Source organism: Hetaerina americana, unplaced genomic scaffold, assembly GCF_022747635.1.
Source record: "Hetaerina americana unplaced genomic scaffold, ioHetAmer1.1.p SCAF_1, whole genome shotgun sequence".
NCBI lineage: Eukaryota > Metazoa > Arthropoda > Insecta > Odonata > Calopterygidae > Hetaerina > Hetaerina americana.
Window position 1 is genome coordinate 43,361,212 of NW_027286069.1, and position 23,756 is coordinate 43,384,967.

General features: G+C 39.8%; 1 protein-coding gene across 1 annotated transcript in view; it reads left to right on the forward strand.

Moving 5' to 3' along the window:
• Positions 1–23,756, forward strand: part of LOC139691325 (aquaporin AQPAe.a-like) — a 52,283-nt gene that overhangs the window by 23,933 nt on the left and 4,594 nt on the right. The window contains exons 2-4 of the mRNA XM_071589091.1: positions 18,925–19,183; positions 21,583–21,726; positions 23,158–23,364. Coding sequence (XP_071445192.1) covers positions 18,971–19,183; positions 21,583–21,726; positions 23,158–23,364 — 564 coding nt within the window. The 5' untranslated portion in view covers positions 18,925–18,970. The remainder of the gene's footprint in view (positions 1–18,924; positions 19,184–21,582; positions 21,727–23,157; positions 23,365–23,756) is intronic.

Genomic DNA, 23,756 nt, shown 5'->3' on the forward strand with positions numbered 1-23,756 from the left:
ACACGTAAGCAAGTGTCATAACCGACAATATAATTCCTAGTTCCCTGTGTTTATTACAACCGACAAATCGCCGTTTGATTGTCATCCGCCTCGACCGTTATGACCGTAGCATGCGGCGCAGAAAGGAGCAACGTTATTCGTTCGAACCTTCCACCAACCATTTTTCACCCCCACTTCCTACACTGCTCCCTCATCCCCCTCGTACACAATCACACACACACACACACCTCCTTTCGCAGACATAAAACCCACGACCATTTTAGTAAGGAAGGGAGATAGAGACGAGGAACTCGTTAAGGCGCCGACTCCTTTTGCCAATCCACTCACGGCGTCGTCTCCCCACCCTTATTCGTGCGTGTAGGAGTCATGCAGTCACGCGGGCGAATGGAGGAAGACTCCCTCCCACACCCTCCCAACGTCCTCCCCAACGACTTCCCACTCCCCGCATAAGGCCCTTCTCTTTCCGTCCTCTCGTCTCTCTTCGTAGGACCTCCTCTTGACCCTTACACCCTTCCCCCCGCTCCGAAACCCCTCCCACCCTCGATTGATGCTTCCTTCCCGCGCCTTTCCATCACCCACACCATACTCCTTTCTCCTGCCCCTAGCGAGCTACCAAAGGAGAAGCAGTCAAAAGGACCGCGTTTCAAAAACTCGGGTGAATGCACTCTTTTTTTGTCGTCTCGAACGAAACACAAAGTGGACTCGTTATGTGAAGAGGAGATTTATTGACTTTTCAGGAACTGATGTATCCGATTAGGAAAGGGAAGATAGGAGGAGGGTGGACAAAGGAGGTGCATGCAGGAGAAATTAGGACGGGTCGGAACATAATTCGGACGATTAAAGCCAAAAGACGATCGTTAAATTGGAGAGATACTGCCGGTGCCTTCTACAGGCTCTGACTCGCTACTCGGACGTTATTGGAAGACATTTTTGTTTTCTTTCGGACGGGGGAAGAGGGGCGGAGGAGGAGCCCGTGTGCGTGGGAGCTGAACCGCCGATCCGAGCAGTCAACGGGAGGCCCTTGAGCGTCCTTATCGATCGATTTGGAGCGAATGAATGAATCCCGAGTTTCTCCATTCATTATCGCAGATGCGTGGAAAAATGCCTTCCGCGCAAAAAAAAGAGCTAGGCAAGAAGGCGTGAGATATGTGGAACCTCTAAAAATGCCACCGAAGAGGACTCAATAAGTCAAAATGCTCGGGGGAAAAATATGGATGCTCCTATGGGAGGGTTGGTGAAGGTCGTCCGCTAACCTGTCAGGGTGTTACCGTCAAATCTTCAGAAGCGTCCCTCAGAATAGCCAAATCTATTAAATGAACTACGGTATATTAATCAAAACGAATGCTTAAATGAAATACTTCCTCTATTCAATCGAACATACTTTATCTTTAACTTGATAAATTCCGTGATGATAATACAATTATGCTCCTTGGCGATTCAAAGATGCGGTTAGAGTTTTATTATGCATGTAAAAAATGTTTGCCCCTTATTTTTAATGGAATTTATTCGCTGAATAGTCAGTATTTAATTATGTGCCCAAGTCATAAATTCGCGAGGGATTGTTTTGTCTAGGCTGAATTAAAAATATCATATCAACCAAAATCATATATCTTTGAATGAATAATATTTGATCAGTTAAATTTAAAAATAATAGTTGCTAAAATACACTTTATGTGCCAAAAGCCGCGAATCAAATTACGGCCTAATGCGCCTTCGCCGACAGTGATTAATTATGACGTAGATTAATTATGCCTAATTGTGCAAAATTATGCGACCATTTATATGGATGTAAAACTGCCATATTTGTCAATTTATGCCACTTCCCTGTCAGAATCAAGATATTCTTATGGCAGATATACCACTTTTTGCGCTATTATTTCCTTAATATTAAAATATTCTGAGATAACTATTGTTTTTTAATGAATTCCCCTTATTAAACTTCCTAATCACCCAGGTGTTTGGAAAGTCGTGTCTCAGCCAAAGAAATAAAGTATGGCACATTGGACAGTATAAAAGAAAAATCAATTTCGGCCAGTGATTTTAAACACTCCAAGTAATTGGGTGAATAATATTTTATAAGAGTACATGGCGCGCATGCAAGAGTAACCCTAATGCAGGCATGCAGGAGTACCTCATTATGGTATAAATTTCACTCATACCGTTTACTATACACGGAATACGGCGCGGTTAGATACGTTTGTTCATACGTGGCCAACGTCGGAGAGCACGGACCAACACTTACAAGACATGTGTATCCTCACTCAAGCATTAAACTTCTTATAGGGATCAAATATATTTTTCAAACTTCCTTTCTCCATTTCTATCCTCTTTAATTGCCGATGTTCCATTCAAACACCTGTCCCCCAGCGAAACATTCGTTAATCAAGACGACTCCCTTGCACTCAACTCCCCTCCTGTGAATTACGCAACCGTGCTCTCACACGTCGTTAGTAAACCTCATTATCCGAGAGGTGCCCGCATCTAATTCAGTGCAATCAACGTCAGAATATGTAAATCGATACAATGTGCGGAATCCGAGGAGCTGTTTTCGGATCAATGTGAAATGAATAAATTTTATAGTAGCCGAGGGCGACTAATCGTTCAATTTGGCTACTTTATATCCTGGATGTCCAGCATTAACCACATCGACGTCTCTATGACGATGCTATTTATTTTTCCACCTCGGAAGCAAAATTTCAGGGCGGTACTCGATTTAAATGAAAGGGTCTGGTGATTCTTCGCATTCGTTAGAGCGATAATTGCGTCATCGGCATAATCCGGACTCGTGAAAGACTCCCTCGGGTCATCCATTACTGGATCAACTATGATTCAATAACAGCGTCTCAAGACCGCTCCCACCCACTTCCTCACGTCGGATACCGACACTCCGCGAAGACCGGTTCGTCGGTCCCCCCTTTTGCTTCCCCCGCCCTCCCACCAACCACCCTCCTCTCTCTTCCAACCACTGCCTCCATCCCCTTTCTGGAACCAAAGGGCTACAATACATGAGGCCGTCTGGGGAGTGGGTGGGCGGAGGGTAGGATGGAAGGACAGGAAGGACGAAGAGTCGACGAGGGCTGGTATGGGACTGAGAGGGAAGGGTAGCCAAGAGAATCGGTGGAGTACTCATGGAGCGCAAATGTCGAGAGTTGGGGAGCTCGGGACAGCTACGATTGACTCGAGTGCCCCATTACCATTGCGACCCAAGCGCGGGCCAGGAGGGATTAATCACGGAAAGAGTCGTCTATTCCTAGTGACCCATTCCTTTTGCTATGCTGCATTGTAGAAACTCTTGAAGACTTTGCTGTAGCTCTTTCAGCCCATACAGAAGTTGCTCAGTCCCTGGGAATGTAATGGCTGTAGTGTACTCAGAATCTCGTGATTGAAGGCGTTGTTATTGGCATGGCTCGAGAAAATACCCTTGGTCAATTAGAAAATATGTATATACATTGTCGCTAATTGTTTCTACTGTAAGAATAAACATCTCCGCTATATAATATTACCAAGAATGAAAGTCATCGCCTGATTGTTATGACTCATACCTTTTGATCTGAATAGATGGTAACCAGCGATGTGAACACGACCAGCAATGTCATGTATTTAGAAGCAAAATCATCATGCATTGAAAAACATATTTCCGATTTTGCATGTTGTAAAGAGAAATGCTCGCCAAGCAAACTTATTTTAATGGATTTAAATTTAAAAATCAGAAAAATATCTTCTGATTTTCATTCCAAGTGGACGTAGAAATTTATCGCAGGTGAGAATATGTTCGTCCTTACTCCTTGTTGTGCTCTGCCGTTCCATTACCGGATATCTTCATGTGCACTGTCGCTTTCAGGAAAATTTCCTTCAGGGAGCTCGTAAACAGTGAAAGTCTCTCCTAAGTCAAAACTAAAACTAAAAATACAACTGAAAATTGAGGAGCGCTTCTTTGTTTTTAGTCGAGGGCACAAATTTATTTTCACTTCACAAAATTTTAAGTGAGCGAGACATCTTTCTCGCAAATATTTGGTTCTGGATTCATTTTAGGAGCAGTCACATTTCAGTCCATTTCAATTTTCTTTTGTTAAAGAAAGATGAGATATTGCTCATCAGGAAAAAAGAATAAATATTTCCCAAATATTTGCTTGTTTCGTACGCGTTTATTATTATATTTAATTCATATTTAAAATGAACGCTAACATTAACATAAAATTTTTATGGCTTGTGGGTGAATTCTGTGGGAAAATAAACTGATGAATGTGTGATGAAAGGGCTGTTTATGGTATTTAACTGCTTATTCAAGCCTACAATTTTAAATTAATTCCTATGGTTTAAAAAATTGATGTTTTGTGCAGAAAAATTTGAAGACTGAAAAAGGAAAATCAGGTGCTTTGGCCACTAGATTATTTTGATATATTGCCACCATAATATTGCTTTTTAGAGTACATATATTCAACATACGCCTCAATTAGACGCATACTCTCCCATACACCTCTGAGCACACTATTAAGTCATTACGGGGTAAGTGGTAGGTTATCAGAAGAATATGTACGAGCGCAGCAAGTATGCGGTGTACCTTGCTAGGAATGACCCCTTTTCTCAACGACACCGTTCGGGTATGCAGGTCTTCCCTCTACTTCCCCCACCCCAACCCCAAACATGCTTCCCCTTCGCATTCTATTCCTTCTTACTGGCACACCCCACTTTCGTCTTCCTCTTTCGATTGCATGCATGCTATGCACCGCGTGGCCTTGTGAAGTGTCTGCTGGGCGCCTCAGGTATTCCGATACAAACAGGAGCGCGCGTGCCGGGAGGATTCTTCCCTCGCGTCACCTTTCGAGGGTGTCGTATAGACGAGTCAACCACACGGTGAAATGCGGGTGGTGAAGGAGATACAGGTTTTACCGTATTGCGTGGCGATAGGGTGCTTAGAGATTAACCGGCGGACCGGGGGATTGAATGGTCAAAAAAACAACGGGGTGTGGAAAGGAATGGCAGTGCGCTGAGTGTGAAACGTCTCCATTGTCTTGTTTTTCAATTCTCATAACGAAGACAAGAGTGTTCCCATAGCGAATCAATGGCGATAGTGAGAAAACAAATTAATAGGATATCCCCACTACTGAACAAAAAACACGGAGGTTGCTCTCACGAAATATTTATTTCTGGGAATTTTCGCCAATAGATCAGATATATTTTTCACAGTAAGAAAATAAAGCATTCTAATGAAGTCATAGAAGTCTTCTGTTCAAAGAAATCCAACCTACTTATTTTAAAGATGGTGATACATCAATTTACTGTCAACATAATTCACCAGTAACATTCGTTAAATCAAGATACATTTTCAGTTTTCGTGAATGTTTGTTTAAGATGTATCGTCGGGCGTAGTAATTTTGTTGAAACATGATAATTTGTAAGACTATTCAGAAGAGCCAATGGGTCGTAGCACTGTGTCTCTCTAATCTAGTATTCTAATTAATACACTCTATGAAGGCATTTAAATAATGAAACCACGGCTACCTACCGGTCATTGGAAACCTAATTATTCTATAACTACGGCGTTAAAGAACGTGAGAATAACCCGATAAAAAGTTCAGTCTGAAATGTACGATTAATAACAACGGCCTGGATTCAAATCCCATGCCAAGATATTAACAATGGGTTGATCTAATAATAAGAGGTTTCCCAGAACAGAAAGAAGATTGTTTGGCAAGGAGTCAGTCACTGAGGCATATACTATTCTAAGATTATTACAATTCTGACTTGCGAACTAAGACTTCTAACATACGAGTTTCTAACTGCCCCCAATTTTACCTTATAACGCACGTTGATATAAGTTTGTCCGTTCGACAACATTTTCGTTAATTTCAAGATAATTTTCAAGTTTTCATTTACCCTACAGAATGCGGAAAAGGAAATTTGGGTAATTGGGTGGGCGAGGCTTAAATTCCTACTCGATGCTCTGGCAGCCAAATTCCAAAGGAAATTCAGCATCATCGAAATAGTATTGTGTCTGAATTTTAAAAATCTCTGCTATATGTAGCAATTCATGCGAAAATCTTATGTTTCGATCTGTCTGCTCGACAGAGAACGTCTCATATCAGAGAGAGATACAATTTTCCTGAAAAGCCGAACCTCTTAGTTGATCCATCAGGTATAATTTTGGGATGTTTTGAACCTGGCAAATTCTCATATACTAATTAGAGAATGGATGGGTTGGATGCGAGTGAATTAATATATCTATGATTTGACTGATTTTTTTTGTTTTCCGATGGATAGCAGTGAAGTATATTTTGAATCAGGAAAATTGGTATTCCGACTAATAGTTATGTCTGAGCTGCTGTTGCAACAATTCAACCACCTTCACTTTATATTTTTTAATTACATATGCATAAGCCTCTCCACCTCGAGTCATTTTTGTTTCGCTTTCGTAGGCTGCTTACAGACATTTTGGCAAAGTCAAAATTCAACTTGATGCGCAATTAGGTGGTGCATCTGCGAAAACTTGAATAGCCCTTACACAAGAAAATGTTTCGAGAATTCTCGCCACAAATGAATGTGGGAACTTCTAACGTTAGGAGAGTGGTGGCTGCAAATGTGGGAGGGGACGGAAGGGAAGGAAGCTGCAGGGAGAGATGGATGTCTTGGGGTGGAGAGCTGCTGTGCGCATATATCGACGACTTGCTTACAGATTACGAAAGAACCAGTTATTACATGCGCTCTTTGGAAGGGAAAAATAACAACCAAGACACAGTCCATTACGGAATTCGAGGTCGGCTTCAAAAAAACTGATTCCAGCATTTTAGAATTGACATTTCATTGGGTGGAAGTATTTCCTAAGAATTCTCCGTTGAAAAAACAATTATATTAATCACCTCAAATGCATTAGTTAAGACAAGTTGGCGAAATAACGCTAGATATTGTGATATCACACGCCTTATCAGCACGTGTGTGTACTGACTATTATCGTGTGAGGCGAAAACCATATTAGTGTAAGATTTTATCATAAATTTATTCTATAAAGAAATTAAAATCCTTCAGCCCGTTTCAACTTGGGCGAGGGTGTTTAAACACGCATGCACCTACAGATAACTTCAAATTCGTATTTTCTGCAAGATCCTCTATAGCAGATGAAACTCTCGAATTAGGTTTATCCAAGCTTTGACTACGATTATTTTATGGTCTCTGCCGACACCATTTACCAAAGATGAAAAGCATTCGCAATGAACTAATAACCACAGATTTATGGAAGAGAAATCTACTAGTGTTTACGCGCGGTTTATTTGGGTTGCAGACGTTGATGTTCACTCCTCACTTGATTTAGGTCGGATTAAGTTATTTCCACACTCTTTTAAGCTGGAGAGTAAAAGTGCCGTGACTCATTGGCACCCCGCGACACGAATCGCCCGGGGAACTTTTGACGGCCAGCTCGCGCGTGTGCCCACCGTTCATGTAAATGTAAATCTCCATATATGCTCATCCCCCTGGCCGACCGGGTACGGGAAGGAGATGGGGCGGCGAGGGAGACTTGTTGCGGAACGATAGACCTGGTGAGAGTGGGGGTGGGAGATGGTTGAGCACGGGAGGGGTAGTGGTCGAGGGGGGGAACGGAGGGAATTCGGAGCGTGGGGGCGGCACGAAAGGGGAGAGAAGGAGGAGTTGGGGTTGGAGAGAGGGAAGGAAGGAGGAGGGGGACTAAACGAGCCCTAGGAAAAGCCGCCTCCTCATGGAACTGGTTCTAATTCAACCGATCCGAGCCGAGAGAGGGTGGCACGCTGGGTTTCCTCTTTGAAAACCACGAGGCAAAACCACGGTTGAGCATGTGCGCGTGTGCGTTGTCTCTCAAAGCAAGTCACGTAGGCTCGGCCGCACGTGCGTACAATTCGAGTGTTTTCCGGGGCGTTAAAGGATGAGGATTCGTCCAAGGCGGGAAGCGGCATCTTACTTTTTTTCTCGAGAGGGCTAGAGAAACGGATAGATGAAGGCCTCGTCCGCTCGCCCTAACGCGCTACCCCATCAATTTTGTAGATGGTAAGTAAGCCCCGCGTCGATGTGGTGGCATCGTGAGCTATGTATGCATTCACACTGGGCTCACGGGCTGTGTCCAGATGGTATTGAAACTGTTACTTAACGTGTGATCTCTCTGGTTTCATACGTACTCCCTTTTCCGCGACAATTAATAGAATACAATTGCAAATCTCACCGCCAAATGATATGCAATCGTTTACGCATTGCATGTAACCTAATTTACAATGGAATTTAAACACAAAACATTAGACACAAAAGTGTAACTAATATCTGTTTACGTTGAAAAACGATGCTCATCTGCAATTTCGCAATATTTAAGTGCAAGAAAACAAGACTATTTTCTCAATTCTTGATACCAACTCTCAGTTATCTGTGGTTAAATTCTATTTGTTAATTTTTGACAATAATATTGGACAGATAAACGACGCATTTTTCTAAATTGTGACATGTTCCTGTGAATAGTTACACCATGCGTATGAGTATTTTGAATTATTAAGGAAGGTAAATTCGCGCGATTTAAACCAGTGCTATGAAACACATCCTACTGCTGTTCAATAAAATTACGGAAAAATCACTTAGATCAATTGCTCTGTGGATATCAAGTAATGGTAATTTTAATGAGTATCTGTCATCCTAAAACGAAGGTTCTAAAACATGTGACTATATAAGTAACATGATATCTTGTGAATGTCCATCAATTTCACTCCTATAGCTCAAATAGAAAATAATAAGAGGAATTTTACATTAAAATACTCATTCAAAGATATTATAATAAAATATTAATAATCAAATATAATATCATTATAATTATATTTTAACAATTACATTCAAAGGAATATTTAATCAGTGAACGTTTCAGGGATAAGTTTCAGTTTAAACTGAATGAATCTGCCGACTAGCCACAGATGTCCTAATTTTTCTGAATTACGTGCCAGTAAATGACATTCACTTCCCCTGTGCCATCATCCAAAAATAAATGCATTCTTATCGCATATACAGTTGCCCTCCGCGGACAGATATCCGTAACCCGCGCCCCCCAAATTCATACTCGAGGATGAAGGAGCATCAACCAAAAATAATTAAGGTTCATTGCACCCACGCACGGCCGGGATGTGGTCAGCGACTCATCCCGTGTCGCACACACGGATGAGATGAATGTCCTGGTTGGAAACGCCGAGTAGAAAACTCGCGGCATTCATGGAGACAAAACTATCTTTCCCACGCAAATGTAAGGAGAAAGAGGAAGCCTGGGAAGCAGCATTCTTGGAGGCAATAAGCCCCATGAGACGATGGTGGTGATGATGACAATGAGATTACAGATATGTAACGAAGAGATAAGGAAGGGCAAACAGAGTCAAAAGCGGTGGCACAGTGAACTCTTCCTTAGGAAGAAAGTGAGTGAATGATGGAGAGCGGAAGATTTGAACAAGGGCAGGGAGCGAGAGTTGAAGGGTATTTTGGAAGTAGAAAGGAAAGGGGCCAAAAGGAATATTCTTCCGGCAACTTCGGGTGCGAGGTATTGCTTTCGGATGCGAGGATTGTGCACACGTATGTTTACGCTGTGTTCAATGAAGGTGAATCTTTCTTCATATTTCCTCTTCCAGCAAAGACCCTGTGGAAGCATAGTACCCGGGCACCCACTGACCTCGTGTTCCTGCGACGCATCCTAAATACCCTTTTGAAACCTTGAAAACAAAACTCTTTTTTACTGAAACTCTACTATGAATAATGAATGATCTTTTATTTTAAACGTATTCTAGATTTATCAATTGTTCTTTACGAAATTGGACACTTGATTAGGACATGTTTTGTACGATTTTTCGCAGCGATTTCCTTTGTTTAATATAAACTTTAATTATTCATTTTAATACCTTCTGGCGCAATCGATGTAAAGCCATACATGACTACGAATTATGCAGTACTCGACACCGGTTTCAAGCCCTTGAGCGTGCCTAACGGATTGAGTTTAATGGGCCAACCTCTGGATAGAGATGATAGCTTTAAATAACGAATAAAAAGTCGCAGACAATAAGCGAAGCTTGGTTTTTGGGTTAGGAGTCTATCCATGGGTTAGATGGCCTAAAAATAAATTCTAAGACGTGCTCTGAAGGCATCAAACTTAACAAGAGGCTGCCACCAGGACGTGGAGGGTGTAGCCGTCTGATTGAATGATGATCAAAACCTTCGATCAACAATGCAACCGTTATTTCACTGCAATCAGACTATATATTAAGCACTTATACGACTGCAGTTTTGAAGTGCGGAAAACCACATAATTAATTTCCCGATGAAAGTAAGTTCGCCACTTCTTGTCACTAGTTCCAATTAATAATGAACGTGGTAGAATTTTTCGAGCAGATTATTACTGACGAAAACTAGCCCCCAGTTAAAATCTCCTGGCGGAGACTGCCTGAGACCATAGATCACTCGAATTTCATATGCATCAATTTAACTTTGGTACCTGGAATGAAATGTCACTTAGAAACTGCGGGTGACTCGAGCATCTGAAAGTGGAAATGTAAAGAATGGGCCAATATGTTTTAGGGATGAGTGAAACGAACTCACCCGAAAAAGGAGATGTTTGGAGTGGTAGCAGTAGGATAATTGACACGGAATCCGTAAATGGAAATCTGGGAGTGGAGAAGAATGCAGCTAGGGGAGTTAAGATATCTCTGCGATACAACGAAAGTATTCTTATGGTGATGAAGGCACAACGAAACCCGCATAAACCGTAGAGGCACAAGTTTGCGTACTGAGTGAAGGATGACGGCCATTTGCAGGATGTTTATGATATCAATGAAGTAATGAAAAATGTGAGGGGAAAATAAAATGGCATTATATTGGAAGTCAGTGACGCAATCATCGAAGATGACTAAGGGAAAATCAGCAAGATAGCATTCTTTTCTGCAGGAAATAGATTACTGCAATATTCTGAGCACACAAATCGGGTCAAACAAATACTTTCGAAATCGCATACGAAAGAAAAACATATGGTAGTTGAATGGAGACATAAAAAGACATAAAACCGACAACGGAATAGTGAAAAAATAGATTTAGATATCAAAGAAGGAACTATAAAAGCTGCCGAATACACATGAGCCGATGTAAGGAAGAAAAACTAAAGGAAACAAAACCAAAAATCCAAAGAATAAGAAAAGAGACTAAGCAAAAGGTAAAAACTGCTAAAGGAGAATGGTCGAAGAACCCATGCGTATAATTGCAACATAACCTTAACCATGGGAAAGTTGCTTACAGAGCCTTGAGAGGGCAGTTAAATACAGTGCAGCGGGCGTGCTGGTCGAGATGGCAATGGAGAATTTTTTTATTGAAGGTGAAGAATAATTGAATGAAGGAAGCGATTTTTAGAACAACACTTTGACGGAAAAGAGAAAATACTTGAGCATACCGCAGATGATGATTATAAAGACAGCTCCATATTCAACTCAATTATTGAGGATTAAATATAGTGTAAATTTGACGCTGTAGTGGGGTGCTTACGGAAAAACAAGTCACCAGAAGTCGAAGAAATACCGTCGGAATCAATTCAAAATCAAGAAATAATATTTAGTCGCAGCTTAACAAACTTATGAATGCTTTTAAAAAGAAGGGCTTTTATAACGAAGGATTCTGAGAAGAATGCAATTGCAACAAATAAATTAGAAAATTGATGAAAACGTTTGAACAAGTAGCCTGAATGGATACAGGTATGACAAAATTATCTACTCAAGAAGGAAGAGGAGAGTATTTTCATGAATACTAATTTGGATTTTAAAGAAGCGGATGACGAATAAAAACAAGAATATTCAAATTGAAACAAACTGACCCACGTATATATGTAGAGCAGACGGCCATGATTAATGTTAGCATAAGTAGAAGAAGAAGGGTCATGAAACTGTGAGAAGAGAGAGATGAAAAAGTAAAACCTCGCATGGACAAATTTCAAAGCAGTAAAATAGTATGCAACCGAATTAGAAAGTAAATCCTTTCATAAAACTAGGGACGGTCACTTTTTAAATGGGTGAATGAATTGCACTACTTATACGTAACAGTATAATTAAGTTCGGAATAAGCAAGTAGGAAACAACAGAAGAGCTTAATTGAAGAAAGTTTTCCATCAGAAGAAACTGGTTATAACGAAAAATAACTCTAGCCATGTTACAAGGTAGTGGTTCACAGAAACCTATCCACGGAGTTATATTTTTCTGCGACAAGGAATTCAGGAGTGAAGAGAAAATAATTAGAAGCCATAGAAATGTTGAGTTTTCGACGAATGATGAAAATAAAGTGACGTACCGACCAATAACGACGTCCGTTCTAAAGAAGGATATGTAGAGAAGTAAATGAAAGATAGTGACGATCAGAGGTAAACTTACTTATTAGAAAACACTTGAAATTAATTTGCGGTAGACTACAGCGTAAATGAAGAACAGCTATCAAGATGGAAGACGCCAGCTCAAGGAACTACGAAGTAATGAAAAGTATGATAGTTAACAGGATCGCTTCAATGGCAGCTACAAATCAATTCTAGGATTGATAACTTTTGGTGATGATTGATTCAGAGGCGGCGGCTCCGAGGCCAGCCGACCCTCCTTCCACCAAGACAACCACCTTGTTTCGGTAATCCTCGCCGCCTCTGTCTTCACACGATCCCATATCCTACTCTCTACCTCGCACTCATCCCTCCCGCCTTCCCCTCCCTCTCTCTACAGATGCCTCTTCTTCCGCTACAACCCGCCAGTCGTTCGGTTTTGTATTCCGACACAGTCTTCCCGGCCACATTCTTTCAGGTAATGTGTTGTTTTTCAAATGGAGTACTGCTTCGCTACATCATCGAGAAGTCTGTGGATGTTTGCTGGAGGCAGGAAATACTTTTATTTTTGGAACGGAACTTTGGCATTATATTAACAAATACATTAAACATTTTGGGACTTAATTTGTGATTAACTACGCTCCGGACTGTTTCCCTACCTAAAGCATTAATTTCTTATAAAAGTTACGCATATTCGATAACGAAAGGACTAAGCCCTTCAGATTTTCGAAAAAGAATAAAAATGGCGATAAGTAAATATTGCTATGGTTAGAATCGCAAGCTATTTTACACTTTGAGCAAACACATTTGGAACAATCCACTAATTGTTGAATGAAAGTTTTATTCACAGAAAAACACAGCGTGGATTGATCAATGAGTCTTATTCCTGTTTCATCTATCTTTAAAAAAATTCACTATGAACAAAACGCATTTGTCATATACCAAAACGAATTAGTTTACCCCATGCTTTATCACCTCCTACATAAATTCCTTTCAGAAAGCGTTATTTTCTCTTATCACAAATTAAGTCTAATTTAACCTCAAATTTAATGCCAAAATGTGAACCAGCTCCTAAAGTAAATCAACTGTTTTTGAAACTGCAGTAGCGCATTCAAAAATCCACGAATGAAAATAAAAGTTATTTTCCTTAGTTCATTAAACATCATTAAATCGTTATTGGGGATAGTGTAAGTTTTGTATTATAATCCACCCTAAAGAGTTAGCGTAACATATATTAAACAATTCACCTCAAAAATACTAAACACACATTTTTAAACGTCTTAAGGAATTAACCGGCGTAGTTTTAAGGAGGAGGAGAATCTTCTGCTAAAGATGGCGCTTTAAGATAAAACGCGGGAGCTGAAGTCGTCTCCTACCCACTGAGTGAACATTCGTACCATATACGTGGAGAGAAACGGGTGCCAGTTCCTTAAGGGGTGTGGGTTCGACCGGTCAACACTTAAAATGGCGCGCACCTTGCGAAGACAACTCGACTCCCGCCCCTCTCCATTCGCTCTCTACTTCCTCGTATCCAACGAGGGTGGACGGAAGCGGTTGGTGCAAGTATAAGAATGCCATGATGCGAAAAAACCATAAGTAGGTGACGTAAAAGATCGTTGCATGTGCCCTTGAAAAATTCGAACTATAAGAGAGTGAGTTCAGGCTTGGTATAAAAATTGTTACTCTTAATGTGGGTTACCAGTGATGAATTAAAATAAGTAGTAATAGGATTTTTTCCACTGCCAGCATCTTTATTATCGGTGTTCTCATTTTTTACGCCTTCCTTACCTGAAAGCGAATTACATAACAAATATTCTCCGTCATTAAAGTATTCATTAGAATATTAGAATTAGTTTATAAAATTCTGATCCGATTCTACAGTCAAGCAGATCCCTATCGAAATTGTCAGCCGAATGGAGGACATCGTCAAAACACAACTATATTTGAAAATATGTAAATTGAATGAGTGACCCTCCATTGTGCATCGATTCCTTTTAAAATTTTATGATATATGTATGATTCAGCTAAAAGGTTAAAAAATTAGACCTGTAGCTAGACAGAAGTAACTCGCTTCATCGGAATCATTGAATGATATAGTTGCTATTGAGGGTGGCATGAATTCCCTTGAGAAAAATGGCGAGACTCGCGTGAACTGCTTGTCATATAGGAAGCGTTCACTGAACGGTATTTTCCCTTTCAAAATTAACGGAGTTATTCCAAACTATTGTTGATTCGGGTGTCATAGGGACTCCAGAGAAAAATCAGGGCAGGAAATTGAGTTTTGAGAATGGTAAAGTATTTAATGCTCAAAAAAGAATGCTGTAAGGCAATAGTGACATTGATTAACAACTGACGTATCGAGTTTCCACGCCGAAACTAATTAACTCTTGATCAACGGGTGCGTACTTTGAATGTAAACTTTCATGAATTTTCGAACATAAGTGCTGATACGCTTAGTAATCTAGGTAATCAATTTGAACAATGGTGTCAATAACTACATATTTTTTCCAAAAAATGACAGATTATTTAATTTGAGAGTTGGTTCAAGAAATGGTAAATGCACGGGTCCGTAAAAAGGTAGTGAAGAATACGAATTTTGAGAGAACGCGTCGGCTCCGAGTGGCAACAGATCGTTTAGTGTAGTGAGGATCAAAGCTAGGGAGGTGGGTTTCTTAAACTTGCCCTTGGAGGCGTTCAGATGTTTTCCCTGATGTCATAAAAGAAAATAGCTCTGCCCAATCAATAACTACTGTTAGGAGAGCAAAATTTGCGGCCACGAATTTCCCTGCTGACGACCCCAATGGCACTCTATTAGCGCCATTCCAATGTTGGATCGGATTGCCCTTTCTTCATCTTAGCATTCCCACTTCCACATCCGTCATCTCTGACGTAAATCAAATTCCCTAGAGAAATGTACACCCAATCGATAGGGATATATTTCCGAATGAACATATGCGGCGACCATCTAATATAATCATCAATAGCAAAAAGAAGAAACAGAATGAGCCTTTTCTCTAATAGATTAACTACTTTCACCGTTTTCTTCCACTAAAAGTCTTATCTGTGAGCGTGCAACAATGAAATTAGATAACCTGATAATGTTGCTACGAACTTGGCTCCCATTTCCGTGAACTGTGTTAAGTACAAAATGAATAATGTAGTAAGTCAGTATTCAATACTAAACAAAGACAATTTACTAATCTCAGAGCAGTTTTTCCCATGTTGCTCTCAAAAACGTTTTCTTGTAATTATTTTCATCGCATTAGTTAGTGTAATGTCGCACCCTTATATAACTTTAGCGCAATATATGAAAGGCATATAGATATTCTGAAAAAGGAATTACAAAACTTCGCTTTCATAACCGGGAACTATTCCGTGTAAAAACTAATGAACCATGGACACCACTTTTTTGTGCGGAACTTCGCCCAAAAGTTACATGGAATATATTGAAAACCGATACTAAATGAACACACAGAGAACGAAGCATGTCGCGTCCATTTAGAGTCCACACAAAATGGATTACGTCAGTGGTTATGTTAAACTATTCGAATCATTCCATTCAGTCTGCTTTCGAACTCTTCCGCTCGCAAAAGACTGCTCCGCTCCTCTCCCTTCACGGACATCCAAACCAGTTTCAAACGATGACGTCATTCGGTTCGCACTTCTTTTTAATTTTGAACGCGCCATCATGAAAAGAACAAAAAATATCTTCAAAACCCTTGGAAAGTCGGTACATATCATATATCCCATATAAGAAAATACCTACTACCTAACCATAACAGAACTGACGTCATTGATACGTCTGCTTCGATTTAATCAGCAAGGAATAGCTCTCACATACAAAATTTGATACATATAATGTATTAAAAAGTTTTTCAAAATTTCCGGGTGAATTTCACTCTCCATAAGTCCATACTTCATTTTAATCATTGGATTATCACGATAGGAATGACTTTTTGAAGTTTACAACATGCTCTACGAAAAATTTCATCTTTCATTTTATCTTCATTTCATAACCAGTTACTTAGCTAGCTGATATATTATTATCCTGATAATGGCGAAGACATTAAAAAGAATAAATGTAATTGTCTACTCCTTGGTAAATGCATGCACTTATTTGGAGTTGCGAAGACTGGAATCTATGTAATACATTCACCCTTGTATCTTATTAAGACTGAAAAGATGAGAAAGGTAAAATTTACAAATCATAGGAGGTTTCCATGTAGCAGATTTCGGCCATATTGTGATCTGCTGGGATAAAGGATTGCAACTATTTTTTTGCTGTGCTTAACATTTTAAAATAAAACGCTATAGTAAAAATTCATTAAAAATTGTGCGTCATTTTAAAAATTATTTTACCATTAGTGCCAATATATTACTAATTAATGTACGTCATTTAACTAGCTGTTTGCATATTTTAAAATTTTGTTTACAACATAAAAGTTCCTCAATTATTCTGCGACTGAGTAGGTGTATTACGTTTTTCAAAATAATATTAGAGTAGTTAATTAATTCCGGCTATAAAGTAGAATTGATTTATGTGAGATATCCACATAGAAACCTTAACACTGCACCGTAGCATCCTGTTTGAAAATTCCACAAGATTATTTAATATGTGCTACTAGCGTCAGCAGCTACGCAAATCACTCACCAGGATAACTTAGCTATCAGTTTTCAGATTATCGCTTATTCGAAGAATGGATGGATTGAATTGTGGAAAAAAATTACGACTGGAATATAAACGCAAGGCCGTCTAGCTTTCATTTCAAATGGTCCATGGTTTCATGCCAGCTACCGAGCCTGGGAATCAGTGCTCAATAGGATGTCACTTAATCGTTGGACGGAGAAAAGTTTCCAGCTTCTATTGTGTGAGCTTTGAAAGGCTGACCATGGGTTCCAGCACCCTCAAAGGTGCTCTCGCTACTGACGGAGAATGGATGAAAAGATTCATTTTCAAGCAATCATTGTGGCTGTGTCAAGTGGGCGAGAGGCGATCTGCATTGAGATTGAGAGAAAGGGATTGTGCCGGAGTGTCCTGCGGTAATTTCTAATGAAGTCAACGAGCTTCTTCCTCCTTGGGGGACGCTTGAGTCAGTCCGCGGCTCTCATCCTTGTGCCTCCACATGGAATCGTGACTGAGTAATTGTCACATTGAGTGCGTGGAGTGGAGATAGCTTTGGTCATGAAATGGGCAAGCGTTTACCTTTAATACTGCCCGCATTCCACCACTTGTTAAACAGGAATGCATAATCCAATCGTTAAGTGCGCCATGAGAATTCATTTTCATTAATATTAACACTTCAACTAAATTTGATTCAAGGACTTTTATGTCCTTGAATGAGGGGGAGTAGGATTTTCTCAAAGGGAACGTGGAGTTGGTACTCATAAGCCTATTCAAGGACAATGCATTTCAGCTTATAACTCAATAGTTCGTCTTAAGGGTTGCCTCAATAATAATAATAGGACTCAAAATGATTTGATTTTAAACCTCTTTAAGTGAGACCAGCTTTAAGGTAATGGACCGGAAAAAAACAGGATATCTTGAGATAAGTACAAACGAATCCGAAGATTACTTACGAATGAAAGGGAGAAATAACTTTTAATGATTCTTTTGCCTTTCCCTTCAAACAAAGACATCATTGGAAGTACGCATGGAGAATCAATATTCGTGCTTTCATCGCTGAAAACTGTTAAAGGCGAAAACAGTTTGCTCAGAGGCTCCACAATCCAATCTAGTCTTAATGCATGGAGATAATTGTCTATCGTTTTATTTCTCAAGTGGAGCAAGTAAAGCTTTTGGAGTAGGCGCCCAATTATCTAGAACGTCTTTCATTAAGCGGGTGCGACGTTGTACAAATTAAGGAAAACTAATTCTCAGTTAATTATTTCTAAATTATGTACCAGGACTGTTATAACTGCATTAGTTCAATGATAACTCAAATTTGCGTATCATTTCAAATATATGCAGCATTTAGAGATTGCTATTGATAATTTTAATAACTTTATATGGTCACTTTTATCATTGTAGATGTCATGTAACCTGTTATTGTAAGTCTTTACAATTATCTTTCAATAGAAAACTGAAATACCAAATCATATTTTACATTCGTGGTATATTTATTACATAATTGTTAAAGAAGTTAAGAGCTTGTGGAATAGCTTAACTTATTCTACAAAGTGACGGCCAATTTCTTTAGTCGGGAAATACATTATCTTCAATGTCCGCATATTGAATAACGCATTCTTTATACACTGTTTATTATTATACCCACAAACTACGATTACAAATGTGTATATACTGATGGCGTAGAAGCACTTTCGAGAGCAATAAAACATTTTCAAATCTTAAATATATATATATATATGTGTGTGTGTGGGTCGCGGTAGTCCAGGGGGTAGAGCGTTGGACTGCTGACCGGAGGCCCCCCCCCTTCCCTGATGTGTGAATTTCACACGCCGTGGGGCTTAGTACTAGGTGAACACCTACCAAACCGACTTTCGGGTTGATTACTGTGCTTATGGTTTTATGTATATGTATGTGTATTTGAGTGTAAGATGCTACAAGGTAATGGTTATCTAATTCTATGGCTCTTCTTTATAAACAGCTTCAGCATTCAAAGCCGCAATCGCCAGTTTCTCACTTGAATCAAAATGCCTAGCATGAAGGACCGTATTGGGCTCAAGGAGCTGTCATCTGGAGGGAGTATACATCTCCTAAGGGCATTATTTGCGGAATTCTTGGGCACCCTGTTTCTAAATTTCTTCGGGTGTGCGTCAACTGTACACAAATGGTCATCGGATGCATCAGCAAACATCATTCAAATATCTCTCGCCTTCGGCCTTGCTGGAGCGTCTATCATTCAGGTATGTGATAAAAATATGATATTAAACGCAATTTCACTGTGCACTTTACTTTTGAAACTTTGCATCCCGTTCACAGATGTAGAATTGAACTAATCAAATGAGTTTGCTCAAACAATATTTTCTCAGTAAAATATAATAAAGGCTGTGTTGCAAAATGTCGCATTGAATATTCCAAAAAGGTTGAGGAATTTATGTCAATATTGAGTCGAGTAATATCTCCGGGATGTAAAAAAACTTTGATAGGTAAGGCTTCGGGACGCACGAAACATACCTATTCTCTCGCAGTAGTTCCATACCGAGGCGCACCCATGACACCGGAACGATAACTTGTAATCATTCCGAATATCATGCAGAGAAGGGAAATGAAATGAAGGGAAGCTACTACGCTAGCAATCTCAAAACCCGAGTATCCTTTCGGTTGGCGGGTTGAGAAGGGAAAAGAGGGAATCCTATTGATAAAAAGAACGAAAATCGGTGTTGGTGCAGTGTTAGTCGGGTTAGTGCGGTGGCTAGGCTTCCTACCCAGAGGGCCCGAATTCGAATCTAGGAGACGGCGGATTTTTTTCTGTTGCATCCTCATCCTAAATTGAAATGCTTAGTGGGGAGCACTTCGAGTGAGTACGTTATCCGTCGGATGGAACGTTAAGTTGTGGACCCCTTGGCGACTTCTAATAAGAGTACGCTGATTTCGACGCCGGGTTTCTCTTCCCCCTTCCTCTTTTCCCATCCATCCCTAATGCCGCAAATGACCCCAGCTGTTCACTACAACTACTACTCGGTGTTGGCTATCAGCAAGGATAAAATCCAACTTATGAAACGTGCAGGAAGTTAAAAAAATTGTTTTAACTTTCACGGTGCCCTTCTTGCCGGCTTCATTCTTGCTGTCAAAAGATCCCGTGGACAGAAAAATTATGATTTGTTCTGAAAAATACACTGTAGAATAACATTGAATTTTCGATATGCATAAAATTTCCACAAAGGTGAAGAGTACGCCATGAGAACAACTCCAGACCCGCTCATTAGCACATGATGCACACAGTAATTCCTCTCGGAAAACCTACGCTGGGTTTTCTAAGGTGGATTTCTCTCACACTTCTCCTCCATGGACCTAACACCTGTCGAGGACGGCCACTCACAACAGTAATGCAACGTATTTAGTACGTACACAGAAGGGAATGATGAGCTTAGCCGTCCGACGGTAGATAGTAGCTTAGCTTATGTGATTAACAGGTGCAAACTTGGGGATTGCAATGCCTGAAGTCTTGAGCGGAAAATGTTACATAAGTGCGCATGGTGTATTTAACCTCTGTTGGGGCTTACTCCTCTACAGATTCCTATTCTGTACTAGTGTATTTGGTAAGCGTAAACTGATTTTAATCTAAGGAGTTTCCCTGATTCACTTTCATCGACTCAGAATTAATTGCCGTACTATTCACGCCCCAATTCTTTGAATATTAATTAGGTGCTCGGGCATGTTTTCATATACGATATCTCGTATTAATATATGTGACTCATTTCACTTATTATTTTCCCGGTGACTCATGATTAAAATTTAAGTAATCTTTATGTGAACTCAGAAATTTCAGAATCTACTGTTTAATCAAATATTTAGTTCACTCGACCATACCTTTTCCGTTATTTGAGCCAAATAAACAAACTTCAGAGGCCAACTGAGTTCTAATTCATATATTTGGTAATTACTTTTAACAAGACGTATTTCATTTCATATTTACAGCTTTAGGGTGAAATTAATCCTAATAACGTCCATCCATCTACAGTGTCCGCGTTGGTTTTTAATTCAGGTGCTAACTGACCCCCAAGGCGTGTGCGAATGGCGCTTGTAAAGCTTGTAGGGGATCTAGTTATTTTTCCCTTTAGGTTTTCCCCAACGTTCTAGTAACCAGTAAACCTCGCCATTTGGATTTTAGTTGGGGTTCCATGCGTCACCAAAAATTTTAACCTGGGACTTACAGTTAAGAAGGAATGAAGAAGAAAGTTGATACGCTAGGTGACTTCACCACTTTCTCACAACCATAATAATCAACCTGAAGGTTGGTTTGATATTCGTGGGCAGAGGTCACCTCATGCAACCCCTGCGATGCATGAAATTCACACACTCAGGGTACGATGAGGGGCCAGATCCTTCCGCGGTGCCACTCAGGGTTTACCAGAAGATTTGGTACCTAAAGAATTACTACTCTTGAGTGAAGCTAATCTATTGATTTCCTAGTCGAAAGTTTAAAAGTTTAGAGGGGTATTACCGCAGAAATGAAGAACTGCCAAAAGTTACCACAATACTATGGAGTAATGAATATGTACGATCGGTTTAAAACAAATTTTGAATTAGCTTGTTTCGTAAAAAAAATCGGGTCATTCTATGTACTCACTCTTTTCCGTAGTGCATTTGCCACGTCAGTGGGGGACACATCAATCCAGCCGTGACGCTCGCCATGATATTCACCTCCAACATCACCATCGTGAGAGGACTTCTTTACATCGTCGTTCAGTGCCTCGGTGCCATTGCTGGTTCTGGAATCCTCATGGTGAGTACTGCTATCATTATATGGACTCTGACACGGTTCTTAGTTGCCCAACCAGTCTCCTGCAATATTTAAATTCAGATTTTGTTATCATGACAAGAGGCAAACATAGGACTGGAAGTAGATATGTATTTGCTAATCTCCATTTGTTCCATAATGACAACATTAAAACAGTAAGTGAAAATCAAATTTCAAATCTTCATTTTCAAAGAAATATTATTAGCATCCAGTCAGAATTCTCGCATATTTATCTCATTTCGGGAATTTGGAGTTTACCGGGATGTTCCTCTTGTGTCGTCATTCTCTCGACGTCTAAGCCTTAGAGCTTACCAGTGAACTAACTAATGAACAAATACGAATGGGGCAAAAAATTAAAACTCTCTAAAAATCTTATGACTAAACTTGATTTTTTGAGAACATCAGACGAATAGGTAACAAACGTGAGCTGTAATTGGGGTGAAGGCCCAAAGCAATAAATACAACATTGTAACGGAATTTTCCAACTCTCGGCGATGATAAGGAGCATTTATATTTCAGGGTAAACTGCAGAAATAAAATAACACGGTAATGGCTTAAGCATGTAAATATAACATCTAAAGATGATTTTCACAAACAACAGATATACCTAAATTTATTCATTCCATTACACTCAATTGACAAGAAAAGCTACCCTATTCGACGGTGTAAAACCATTTTGCGTCCAATTACAGACATACTCGCTCGGAACCTTATTCGCTTCGAGTTAAAAACCTTTTGGATCCACATTAAAAGCTCCTCAAAAGGTTATTTCTGAAATATTGCCAATATTCCTATGCGCACTAATTCATTCAATTTTGCTTTGCAGTAATAATATTTTACAAAGGCTCCGTAATCTTCTCACTTGTTCTCAGAAGATTTTGAACAAAAACGTAAGATATAGCATTGTCATTTACCAAAAGGCATATGGTCAGGCGTGGCGATGGCAAAAAGACTAACAAACACAAAAATGGACACTCACCATTTGTTTTTTTAAATATTGTGCTGGCAAAACTACATTGCAACCTAAGGAAGAAGACAACTGAAGACAGTCTTCTTCCTTTCGTTGAAAACAGTGTTTGTGCCACCGAAATATAAAAAAACAACATTTTGATAACATTTGTTTGTGCTCATGAGTTTTCTATGCCATCATCAAGCCGATGACTGCCTTGTATACACTTTCGTGAATATTTTTCGAGAATTTGCGTATGTGATATATACGTATGCTCACACACACACACATATTCCCCACCCACACACGCATACCCCATATATATGCACGCACACATTGTCCACCATTCTTAAGTTTGTCTTTTATGTGTTCCTATCCCTTTTCCTTATATCTATATCCAAGTGAATGCGTCTCCGGAAGATGTTTCGGACACTAAAATTTATGCACTTAATGTTTTTCTATCACAGGCTCTCACCCCTGGTGACATTGGTGGATCGCTGGGTACAACTGCGCCAGAGGTTCGGCTAACGGAGCCGCAGGCCCTTGGCATGGAGTTTATCCTTGGCTTCATGCTCATTCTTGTCGTCTTTGCCGTGTGTGACCCACCGCGCAACTTGGGAAATCAAGCGCCACTTGCCATCGGATTTGCCATTCTCCTGGGACATCTTGCTGCTGTAAGTTCTTTCAGAATACATGGAAGATAAATTATACCACCCCACCTGAGCTCTCAAGTGAATATTTACATGCAAAACTAATTTGAATCCACACAATTTTAATGAAACGTTTGTGACAAAAATAAACATTTTAGTGATGCCCTGATGAAACTTTTGGCAAAATTAATAAGAATTCATGATATGCTATTAATGTAATGACTAAACTAACCTCACTGCTTTCTCTCTACCCTACAAAATGAACTCTCTTCGAAAAGGGTTTTTAAATTATTCTCTTTTCAATTTTTATCCAAAGAATCCTTTGATTTCTTTGGGGTACCGATATACAAAATGCATTAGCCAATTTGAAGTAATCAGAGGTTTAATCAGTTTAATTATGTCTTGGAATGTTATGA